This window comes from Ictalurus furcatus, chromosome 27 (genome assembly GCF_023375685.1).
Source record: "Ictalurus furcatus strain D&B chromosome 27, Billie_1.0, whole genome shotgun sequence".
Classification (NCBI taxonomy): Eukaryota; Metazoa; Chordata; class Actinopteri; order Siluriformes; family Ictaluridae; genus Ictalurus; species Ictalurus furcatus.
Window position 1 is genome coordinate 18289739 of NC_071281.1, and position 13368 is coordinate 18303106.

At 38.3% G+C, this 13368-nt stretch overlaps 1 protein-coding gene across 1 annotated transcript in view; it reads right to left on the bottom strand.

Annotated features, from left to right (window-relative positions):
* cdh8 (cadherin 8) overlaps positions 1-13368 on the bottom strand; it is a 136234-nt gene that overhangs the window by 35330 nt on the left and 87536 nt on the right. The window contains exon 3 of the mRNA XM_053617414.1: positions 3616-3735. Within this exon, the coding sequence (XP_053473389.1) occupies positions 3616-3735 (120 nt within the window). The remainder of the gene's footprint in view (positions 1-3615; positions 3736-13368) is intronic.

Genomic DNA, 13368 nt, shown 5'->3' on the forward strand with positions numbered 1-13368 from the left:
TAAAGTACATCCTGAGCTGTATGTAATCCATTCAGACAAGAAAAGACCTGTAGCATCATCACATGAAAAGAAAGCTGGCTATATCAAACCAGATTTTGGAAAAAGACGTCTTTGATCTTTATATATATTTTTGCTTTCTTCCTTCCTTTCAAAGTCTTATAGCTTTCAACCATAAAAAATAAATAAATAAATAAATAAATAAAATAAATAAAAATCCTTCAGAGCAATAAGTATTATTCGAAGGTCCTTGTACGTTGCATTCATTCAATTCATATTTTGAAATGAAAACGGGAAAACATACATACATACATACATACATATATATATATATATATATATATATATATATATATATATATATATATATATATATATATATATATATATATATATGTGTGTGTGTGTGTGTATTTTTTTTTTAAGTAGAGCATTGAGTCATTTTTTTTAAATAGTTTCTACATATTTCACAGCACCATGTCTAAAAATCAAACATCCATGAATTCAAATCATAAAACAGCGTGAACCGAATCGACCTGGAAGTACAAAATATATATATATTTATTTATTTTTAAATAAAAGATTTGATATAATTAAAAAAAGATGAGAATTAGCATTTTATATGATTAAAATATCCTTAAACTGTCGTCCTCCTTTACTGTTGCAATCTTGCTGATTTTAAAAAGCCCACAGTGATCCGTATCAGCAGTACAACAAGTACAACAGCCTGGTTTGGTGGGGCTTGTGTTCAGAAGTGAATTTATTTGTGATGTCACCCCACAGTACTGGTTAAAGGCTCATATGAAAGTAGACACTCACGGATTTAAGAATTTGCAGGATTTATTATTTTTTTTTAAAGTATGTCTTTTTTTTTTTTTTCTAAAACCCCCCCCCAGCCTACTAGGTTTAAATGTTTTCAGTTCATTGTGGCAGTGGTATACGGTGTTGTACTATCAAAAAAAGAAAAAGCTTTAGTTGTGCTGTGTGTGTTATCTCTGTACCGGTGTTATTGTGTTAGAGATGTGGATGGTTTGTCCAGTAGGGGGCTCAAACCGCTCCCCTTTCCCATCACCCTGCTCAGCAGCAGCCAGACACAGAGTCACGATACTCTACACACAGAAACCCAACAGCGTCCTGACTCGTCTTATATCAGACTTGCAGCGATAAAATAATTCCGTTTGTTCACACTAATTGAAAAATTTCCATCCTGTAGGTGGAGTAGATCACCAGCACTGCGAGAAAGAGTCACGCAATAATCACTGATCCACATCCACTCATTTAATACTTTCACCCCATAATGAATCTAAAATGCTGAAAATCAAGCAGAATAAACATTTTTGTCATGTTTATGGTTTTGAGCATCTTTTTTTGCATACAATTTTGTATAAACTAAATTAGCAGGTTGAGACTCAAAGTGATTTTTTTTTTTTGATGTGTATCTTTTTTTTTTTTTTTTTTAATCCACGCCATCTTCTCAGGTCCTTTCTTGCAGTTCACGTCTTTCGTATTCGAGCAGAAACTTGAACATGAGCGGCGAACATGAAATCAGCCGAGGTAACAGACGGACTAAATGGACCCCCTGCAGAGACGTGACATTCTGAGCATCTGCTAGGTCACTATGACAAAGTCAGACTGCAAGTTTTTAGAGTTTATATTAAGATGTGAAAATGCAGGCATCAGGCCAGAGAGCTGGAGTAAAACGTTTTTTTTTTTTTTTTTTTTTTTTTTTTTTGGAAAGGCTCGCTCAGACATGTCAGTTCCGCACGGCGATCAGATCGAGGTTTTAAACTGACACAAAGAGCAAAAAGAGCAAAATATGAATACATACATGAATTCACGTTGATACGAGGGTATAAACATGTGCTGTAGCGTAGACGGATAAAAACCGTTGTTCATGTTTGACTTCTCGAATACGTAACTGATGCCGTTTCTACCTCAAAGTAGAAGACGGAGGGCGGAGTCGATGCAAATACATTGATTTGATCAATTATCAGTGAATACATGGAATCTGGAAATCACATGACGACACTGGAGACTCCTTCCGTAAACGGTACACGAATTACAGAAAACTTCACCGTGTCACCTGTGTAGGAGCTGTTACTATAGAAACGACGACGTTTACATGAACGGTTACATCGTTATAATATCGAATATTAATCAACTTTTGACCAATCGGAATCCAGAGATGATAACGAGCAGTGGCTTTTTAAATGAAATAAAGCACTTCAGTCTTTTGCACGAAGGATATTGGGTGGAATTAAGATCCATATGAGGAATTTACCGTATTTATTTACGATATCCTGTACAATTCTTTTTTATTTAGTGTTAGAGAGAAAACATTTATTCAAATCTTCCAGATATTTCAGGTCATGTAGGAATCGTGTCACTGGACAACAATGAGAAAACAACAACAACAACAACAACAACAACAACATTTACCGCTTGTCGTGGAACACACACACACACACACACACACACACACACACACACACACACACACAAAGTTTAAGCTGCTTATGCATCTGTATCTGAAACAATCACACAGAACTTGGCGAGCATTTTCCCGCTCGTATGTTCTTCCTCTATAGCGTAATGTTTAATTGTTTAATTATGAAAATTCATTTCCAGTCATCATCACCGACCGGAGAAGCTACAAACATTCATTTCCATATAGACATTTGTACTTCTTTTTTTTCTTCCTTTCTTTGCCAACAATTAAGTAGGCAGCGATCAGCCGGAGCGTGACGATGTTTATTTATTCACCGTCCGCATCTCATTTCCTGCGTAGGACAGAAAGTGTCAAATGGATCCTAATGGTTGTTTTCCATTTACCTTTTACTTTTCATTAACATTCATTAAAACATCTGGCTCACTCGAATGAGCCATCTGCATGCGCTTACTAATCACGCAAACACACGACTTCCCTCCCTCGCTGCGCACATTCACGCTCTGACAGGAAGTTAAAAAAAACCCCGAAGTCGATGTGTACGAAATACGGAGGAAAACAAACAAACAAACAAATGAATATATAAATAAACACAACAACGTATATTTAGCGATTAAACACAATCTGGACGGACGCAGGCCTCGTTCAAATTCTGTCAGGTTTCTAATGGACGAGCTGTGCGTCGCCGCATTTCCGTCTCATTGCTTATTAATTTCGTTTCACAATTATTTAATCATGTCGCTCACAGACGCTGTTAACAAGTCGGCTGAAAATGCAATTATAATAATTAAAAAAAGGAAAAAAAAAGGGGAAAAAACAACAACGTGAAGGTTGAACTGAAGCAGACTGCAGATGGGACTGGAACTCCGTCAAATCAAGCGTGCTTCTCTTCACACCTCATTTCAGTTTTACCTCCTTTTTTAAATTCACTTCTACGGGTTTTTTTTTTTTTTTGCCCTTCAGATCAAACAATGACCGTACACGAGAGAATAAACAGCGTACACATATGGAGCATTATCATTAACAAGCCTCATTATCTGAGTGAGAAAAAAAATTCCGATCAGATTAAAATCAGATAATTACAGTACATTTACATAAGGCATTCATGACCATCTGGACTTTGTTGAGAAGCGTGTGAAAGAGTAAAAAAAAAAAGAACGCGGCCCACTCACCGGTGTTTTGATCAATGGAGAAATACGGCTGTCCTTCCAGAATGCTGTACACCAGTTTGGCGCTGTTCCCGTACACCGGATCGTCTGCATCCGTGGCTGTGACCCGCGTCACCGAGGTTCCTGCACACCACGATTAAACAAGAGAAACATCAACTCACGCTTCCGAATTTATCGACTGGTTCCTCTTACTGTTATCATGTAAATAACCCCCGAAATTTAGATGTATGACTGTCATAACGATCGCATAGTTAATTAAGCTCGTCTCAAGTAAACGTTCAATGCTCTAGCTTCCCTTTTAAAAAAATCACGTACATCTGTATGAACACGCGCAGCCGGGAAACGTGAACGTGCAATAAAACGTGAACAATTCAATTAAGCACAACTTCAGGGATGGAATTCACAAAACAAACAAAAACAACAAAACAAACAGAACAAAGTAAGAAAGAAACTAACAAAAGCAAACAGAACAGCCAAACAAACAAACAAACAAACAAACAGAGGAAAGAAATAAACAAATATAACAAACCACACAACCTGAACAAACAAACAAAAACACATAGAAGAAAGAAAAAATAGAACAAACAAATAAATGGAGCAGAAAAAAACAAAGAGAACATAGGGGACAAACAAACAAATGGAAGAAAGCAACAAGCAAAATAAACAAATAAACAACCAACAAACAAAATACACAAACAAACAAAAAGAATAAACCAACTTATAAAACAAACAAAATAAACAAATAGGGAATGGGGAATGGGCTAAAGCTTGGTCTATAAATATGAATAATATTTTTTCAAAGAAAGGAAAACCATAGTAAGCAAATAAACAAACAAATAAATAAATACAATTTGAGTAAGTTTAAGGAAAAAACATATTGACAAAAACAAAACCATACTGAAGTGAGTCATCATTTCAAGTGAAGAATCTGAACCGTTCTGTCGAGTCTAAAAGTCTGAGCCCGAGATCAGTGATTTATTTCATAATTTATTTTATTTTTAATAATCAAAAGCTGAGACAATTCAGGAACTGATTATTTTCTACCGAGACAAAATGTCTTTCATGTTTCTTTGATGAAACGCTGTAATAAAACAGAAACCTATCAGAATACTCGGATCAGAATAGCCGGATCAGAATACTCAGATCAGAATACTCGGCTCAGAATACTCGGATCAGAATAGCCGGATCAGAATACCCGGATCAGAATACTCGGATCAGAATACTCAGATCAGAATACTTGGATCAGAATACTCAGACCAGAATACTCGGATCAGAATACTCAGATCAGAATACTCGGATCAGAATAGCCAGATCAGAATACTCTGTTCAGAATACTCAGATCAGAATAGCCGGATCAGAATACTCAGATCAGAATACTCGGATCAGAATAGCCAGATCAGAATACTCGGATCAGAATACTCAGATCAGAATAGCCGGATCAGAATACTCAGATCAGAATAGCCGGATCAGAATACTCGGATCAGAATACTCAGATCAGGATAGCCGGATTGTCTGATATTTCAGTGTCTCCTGTTAAAATAAATCCTAAACACACACGCGATCCTGTGATGCGTCGGGTATTACAGCATGTGATGATTAAGGGATGAGGAAGAGGTGTGTGCTGAGAAATAAATAAAGATGAGCTGATGTGGGAAGCTAATGCTAATGCTAATGCGCGGCGTGACAGTGCAGATGGTGCGGTAATTGTTTGTAAAGTACGTTCTGACAGCTCGGCTAAGTGCCTGTTCAGCAGGATTGTGTTAAAGCCACAGGTAATCGACGCTGAAACACCAGCATAGCTACTGCAGTGAAAATCTCCACCTGTGTGTGTGTGTGTGTGTGTGTGTGTGTGTGTGTGTGTGTGATAGTTTGTCTATCTCTCAGGGTTCCTCAGTGTGTTCTGTATTATTTAGTCAGTTCTCCATGGCGCTCCACTCACTCACCAATTCACCCATTCACCCGTCCACTCATTCACCAATTCACCCATTCACCCGTCCACTCACTCACCAATTCACCCATTCACCCGTCCACTCACTCACCAATTCACCCATTCACCCGTCCACTCATTCACCAATTCACCCATTCACCCGTCCACTCATTCACCAATTCACCCATTCACCCGTCCACTCACTCACCAATTCACCCATTCACCCGTCCACTCACTCACCAATTCACCCATTCACCCGTCCACTCACTCACCAATTCACCCATTCACCCGTCCACTCACTCACCAATTCACCCATTCACCCGTCCACTCATTCACCAATTCACCCATTCACCCGTCCACTCATTCACCAATTCACCCATTCACCCGTCCACTCACTCACCAATTCACCCATTCACCCGTCCACTCACTCACCAATTCACCCATTCACCCGTCCACTCACTCACCAATTCACCAACTCACCCGTCCACTCATTCACCAATTCACCCATTCACCCGTCCACTCATTCACCAATTCACCCATTCACCCGTCCACTCACTCACCAATTCACCCATTCACCCGTCCACTCACTCACCAATTCACCCATTCACCCGTCCACTCATTCACCAATTCACCCATTCACCCGTCCACTCACTCACCAATTCACCCATTCACCCGTCCACTCATTCACCAATTCACCCATTCACCCGTCCACTCACTCACCAATTCACCCATTCACCCGTCCACTCACTCACCAATTCACCCATTCACCCGTCCACTCATTCACCAATTCACCCATTCACCCGTCCACTCATTCACCAATTCACCCATTCACCCGTCCACTCACTCACCAATTCACCCATTCACCCGTCCACTCACTCACCAATTCACCCATTCACCCGTCCACTCACTCACCAATTCACCCATTCACCCGTCCACTCACTCACCAATTCACCCATTCACCCGTCCACTCATTCACCAATTCACCCATTCACCCGTCCACTCATTCACCAATTCACCCATTCACCCGTCCACTCACTCACCAATTCACCCATTCACCCGTCCACTCACTCACCAATTCACCCATTCACCCGTCCACTCACTCACCAATTCACCCATTCACCCGTCCACTCACTCACCAATTCACCCATTCACCCGTCCACTCATTCACCAATTCACCCATTCACCCGTCCACTCACTCACCAATTCACCCATTCACCCGTCCACTCACTCACCAATTCACCCATTCACCCGTCCACTCATTCACCAATTCACCCATTCACCCGTCCACTCATTCACCAATTCACCCATTCACCCGTCCACTCATTCACCAATTCACCCATTCACCCGTCCACTCATTCACCAATTCACCCATTCACCCGTCCACTCACTCACCAATTCACCCATTCACCCGTCCACTCACTCACCAATTCACCCATTCACCAATTACAATTTTTAATAATTAAGGAATTAGTAAAAACATGTTATGTGTTTATCGTTACGTTTAATATCTCTGAAACTCATTAGTTCCTGTTCTCACTTATGTTAAAGCAACTATAAACACTCGTTCCCCCACCATCCCTCGCTTTATTCTCTCTCTTTATTCTCTCTCTCTCTCTCTCTCTCTCTCTCTCTCTTTATTTTCTCTCTCTATTCTCTCTCTCTATATTCTATCTCTCTATTCTCTCTCTCTATTCTCTCTCTTTCTATTCTCTCTCTCTATTCTCTCTCTCTCTATTCTCTCTCTTTATTTTCTCTCTCTATTCTCTCTCTCTATTCTCTCTCTCTATTCTCTCTCTCTATTCTATCTCTCTATTCTCTCTCTCTATTCTATCTCTCTCTCTCTCTCTCTCTCTCTCTCTCTCTCTCTCTCTCTCTCTCTGTTCTCTCTCTTTATTCTCTCTCTTCATGTTAATAATACAAAGTTTTACCAAGAAACCAGAGCAGAAACTCCTGTGTCCAATAAAGTTACAGCTTTACCTCTGACTGTTACAAAGTGCTGACACTGGAGACTCCTTCCCTAAATGTTAAGTAAACACATTTCTGCTTAGAGAATGATTACTCATGTCGAGTGTACGCTGTGCACGTCCCTGAGAATGAGCTGTTACTATAGAAACAATAATGTATTAGAACGAGCGCATTAATATAAACATGCGATTTATATCTGCAAAATTAAACAGATTTACTACAAAATTGTGGATTATTATTATTATTATTATTATTTTTTTACAAGTTTTGAGTCAGATATTGTCTTGTATTAGCCAGATATTATATTGGCTAGCTAAAAACACAACAACATAAACAATAAACATTTTTCTCGCGTTTACTAGAATTTCAGAACATTGAAATAGGTGCCACACTTCCGGGTTCAGTGCTAACTAACTAACTAACTAACTAACCAACTAACTACCTACAACGAAGCAAAACATAAATAAACTGAGATGAGTCTGTTAAAAAATAATAATACAAAAAACAAGAAAATTATCAAGCAAATAGCATGCACTTCCATAAGTAAAAACAACAAACAAACAACAAAAACAAATAAAGCAAAATAAATGAAACAAATAAACTAGTTCCTGAATTAATGGATTAGTAAATAGTCACAATTTTAAAAATGTGAAATAATCCGTGGCATTTCATATAAGAGAAATGAGAGATAGATAAATGAATGAATGAATGGATGAATGAATGAATGAATGGATGAATGAATGGATGAATGGATGAATGAATGAATGGATGAATGGATGAATGGATGGATGAATGAATGGATGAATGGATGAATGAATGGATGAATGGATGGATGAATGAATGGATGAATGAATGAATGGATGAATGAATGAATGGATGAATGAATGAATGGATGGATGAATGAATGGATGGATGAATGAATGGATGGATGGATGAATGAATGAACGGATGAATGGATGAATGAATGGATGAATGGATGGATGAATGGATGGATGAATGAATGGATGAATGGATGAATGAATGAATGGGGTGAGATTGTGGTGAAAGTGGAAAGATAAATAAAGGTGGATGTGAGAATTGTTTCCCGGTCCGAAGCTGATAATTACACTGACATGACTGCAGCATTAACTTCAACTTCTCCCTTCAGTGAATGTCAGTTCTTTTCTCTCCCTACTGTTCAGTCGTTTTTTTTTTTTTGCAGAATGACACGATAATAGAAAAGTCCAGAGACGTGTAGAGAGATGATGAATAGCGAACGTGGCGTCTCGAGCGAGAGAAATGAATAAACGAGAAAAAAAAGCAGCAGCGACGTTGCACTCTGACTTCAAACCCTGCTTTATTATTGCAACCCAATTATTTCAGCCAGAGAGCGCCTGAAGTGGCCCTCAGAGACGTTTGTGTGTGTGTGTGTGTGTGTGTGTGTGTGTGTGTGTGTGTGTGTGTGTGTGTGTCTGAAATTTGGTCAACAAACCAAACAAGGACCTCAGATTACCTGTGTGTGTTCAGAGCACTCGTTACAGGAGAACACTAACGAATACACTCATACTACTTTATCCAGTGACTGGGAAGCGTGACAGGATTCATGTGTGTGTGTGTGTGTGTGTGTGTGTGTGTGTGTGTGTCACACGTGTTCTTCAGTCTATGCTCCTTATCACTAAGTCAAACACCTTTCACAGCTTGTATAAAAACACGCCCTCCCTCAGGACTCGCTCTGGCATTGGCCGTACGTCCGCCGTACGATTCATGTACACATAAAAGCAGTACGTTCTGTCACATTCTTGGACGCGAACATTTCCTTTTATTGACTCGTTCCTCACTCGGTCTGACGCTGCCTCACGGGCGCGCGACTTAATAAAGACCTTACTGATTCCAGAGGGCTGAAGGACGGCTGCCAGCACTCTGTCTCATTTATTCTGATGTTGTTGTTGTTGTTGTTGTTGTTTTTGACTGATTGGTTGTGGAAAGAAAAGATAAAAATATAAGGGAGATAAAATACTCACTGAGTGAGAGCGAGAGCGTGCTAACTCTTTCAGCATGGCCCAACTGAACACATCCTGATTTTGTCGATTTTCAACTCATTTCAAATACACAATATGATGTCTCAACGTTGTCTAGCTTACTAACAAACCGACCAAAACATTTGCGTTGCGATGCTAACCCTACGCTCAAACGGTTTCCGCTTGTGGGCGTGGCCTGTCCAGCGTTAGTAGCTATATATCCTACGTATACGGTATATACTATATGTTCTGTATAACTTCAAAAACGAACTATTTAGATCCAAATGAAAAAGTAATTATATGTTCTTGGTTGTTAGTTAAGAAGTATTTGTCAAACTTGTGTGACTTCTCAGTTACGTTACAACTTGAAATTGACTTATTGAAGATTGAATTTAGATTCCTATTTTTTTATTATTTATTTTTTTTTTTTTTTTACATGGTACTCCTCCCGTCTTACAGTTAACCAAAATCAGGTTACTCTGCTAATCGCTAGCATTGTATTCGCCCCCTGCGGTTCTGCCGGCTGGGAACATAAACGTACGTATGCAGGAAATACGGTAATCAAAACAATGCCACGATGTTGGAAATGTAAAGAAATATATAAAATAAATCGAAAATGAAAAAGAGGACGACTTTTCTGTAAGACTGTGGAGTCAGTGGAGCATGAAATAAGTCTTCGCTCTCACACCGGAGTGAAATTCTCTTCTATTCCTCTGATTAAAAAAAAAAAAAAAAGAATGAGGGATTAGAGAAGCCTTTCATTGGCGTGGCTTCAAATCGGGGCAGATTAGCTCGCCCTTGAGCGATATTTATAGAGAGCTGTCGAACTCGCCTGCAACTTTAATCGTCTCTGGCTGGATCTGTCGACTGCGGGATTCTAAAATCTTTACCCTGATGGAGATGATGACACGAGGCAACGTTAAGATAAGATACAAGTTTTATTAAGCGACTCTGAGATTCTGGATTGAAATGCCGTCCACTGGTGGATAAAAGCTGACTGATGTTTCAGAGTATTTTATAAATGTCATGTATGCATTTATGAACCCTTCATAGATATGACATCACTCCTGCTGTGAAGATTGTTCTAGCATGAACACACGCTAAAATGCTGTTTGGACTGGAGCAACAAGAGACAAGTGGGTTTTCTTATCGAGCACCAATTAGTCAAAGATTTAAAAAAAAAAAGGAAAGTACACTTTGTACATGAATATAATGATAGAAAAACAATATTCAGGATATTTGAGAGCTCATTGGGAAGGTCAGTGGTTCCCAAACCTCATTACGTTCCTTATGCTAACCCATGATCTAGACATCTAGGATTATCTATAGAGCCTGGTACATTTCGTTAATACACATGATCAATAACGTCGTACTTTTACTGAACAAACACGACCGATAACAGCCCTTTTGATCGAGATTATCTGTATTACCCAGCACTAATTTACTTTTAAAGATTAGATTATATGAGCTGTGGTGTGAAGGTTTCTGTTCCAGATGCACACTGGCGCATGGAAGTGTAAGACCCGATCAAACTGCAAGCTTCAAGATTCTGAAGCTTGTGGCCAGAAAAGAGAACAAAAATATATCAAATGCCACATAATCCATATGCTGGTGTTTTATCTAACTATTTAACTAATTAACCTGGCCCAAGATAAGTCAGTGGTTAAAAAAAAAAAAAAAAGAAAGAAAGAAAAAGAAAAAGACTAACCAAATCCTAGTTTAACGGTTTGGAACAGAGTCTGACATTTTAAAAAGTCACAACAATTTGTAGCAATCGACCCCGACAGGAAGTCCGGGAGGAAATGGGCCAGAAAAGTCTACAAAATACAGCAGATTAATAGATTATCGGAGGCTGAAACTACACTTGCGCTAAAGAATCCAGTCCCTCCATGATTTCGCAATTTTTCAACATCACCGCCGATTTTCCGCAGGTTCAGGCCGGGACGCGTCAGGTGACGTCATCGCAACACGCATTCGGTCAAATCTCTCTTCGAGTCATACGTGTCGAACATGAGTACCGCTAAAAGGTCTCGTTTACCAACAAACATCAGTGTGAAAGAGCGCGTACAACTATTCCATACAAACACGATTTCACACGTGGTTTTCCACAAAAAAAAAAAAAAACACAAAAAAAAAACTCCACACACTGCGTCGCAAAGTTAGAAAAAAAATCGAGCGTTTTTTTGGCCGCGACAACCACAAACATCTGATAATCAGATAATTAACTGATTCACAATTAAAATTCACAACTTGCATGATGTGTATTAAATGTTATCGTTATAATGCGGAAAAATGGTTTCTGCAATTACGGTACAGAGAAAGAAAGTAAATACACCCTGACAGCCATCTTCAGGCTTAGACTTTGACATTAAAGAGTCACGTCTACACGTTTTAGACCATCTTTCATATAGATCATACTGTACGGATATCACTGATAATGAAGCACATAACTCCTTCAGAAAACCTTGAGAACTTATTTGCCTCATGAACATTACTTTCTTTAATTATGTATGAATGTAGCGACTCTGATTCCTTTCATTGAACTGAATTATTACAGCAGTAATAACGTTATTATTTGAATGAGTAATATTGATTATGAAAGGACTGAATACACGGTTAAGGGAATATATTATGAGACTCCAGACTGATTTAATAGCTTGTTCTCGAACTCTGAGGTCTGGTAGCAAAATAATTGGTGTGCTCATTTGAGAAATATAGTTTTACTCTGCATTATAATAATAATAATCCTCTCCCTGTAGTACGTATATAATTGGTGCTAACCATGTGAGGAAGTATAGAAGACTTTTATTCTATACGATCGATTTTTTTTTTTTTTTTTTTTTTTTTTTTTGCAGAGGTACAGACCTGCACTGAGTGACCACAAAGCATTCACATTCTCTTTAGAGCTTTACGGATGTTTCAGAGATATTCTACATCCACATTACGGCTCCCAATCTGCTCAGTCTGGAACATGCGTGGGGGGGGGGGGGGATTGGGGTTTGATTTCAGTTCCAAATGCTTATTCGTGGGTATTTAATGCATACATACAGCAAAGATGGTTATATACAGTATACGTGTCTATATACAGTATAGGGATATATATATATATATATATATATATATATATATATATATATATATATATATATATATATATATATATATGTATACTTTATTTTTGCACAGTAATTGCACTATAATGATGTTCAGCGAAGTCTCAAAACCCTCAAATTTAAATGAACATCCCTTAGTTTGTTTAATCACATCTTATTGGCTGCTAGTAGTGAGAACCATCGGAATCATGCTTTGTTATATGTTATGTTATCTTATGTTATGTTATTTCCACCCCGAGTACGGACACGTTATTTTAACCCTTTCATGCATATATTTTTTAAACAATCCAGATTTTAAGATTTATTAAACAATAATTGCAAATGATTTTTTTAAAACTCTAAAACAAACAAAAAAAAAGTCAAAAGAGATTAGAGGAGTATAACGGGTGTGTGTGTGTGTGTGTGGGGGGGGGGGGGGGTTACATTATTACTAAATTATTACCAAAATTCCGTTGTTTATTTATTTATTTGTTTGTTTGAGTGTCTGTGTTATCGATAGTGCAATTTTTTTTAAACAAATTAAAGCAACAGATACCGATAAAATTACAGTTTGGTTCTAAAGTTATGGGATGACTTATAGGATGACTTAGGATGACAAACAAATAAACAAACAACAGCAACAATAAAGTTTGTTCCAGGCTGACAGATTTATTTATTTTTCACTTGATTAGATCTTTTTGTGCAGAAAGTTGAAACGGGAATCTGTTCTCGTCAGCCACGTTGGACTGTGAGGAGCAACGCTTAATGAATAAGT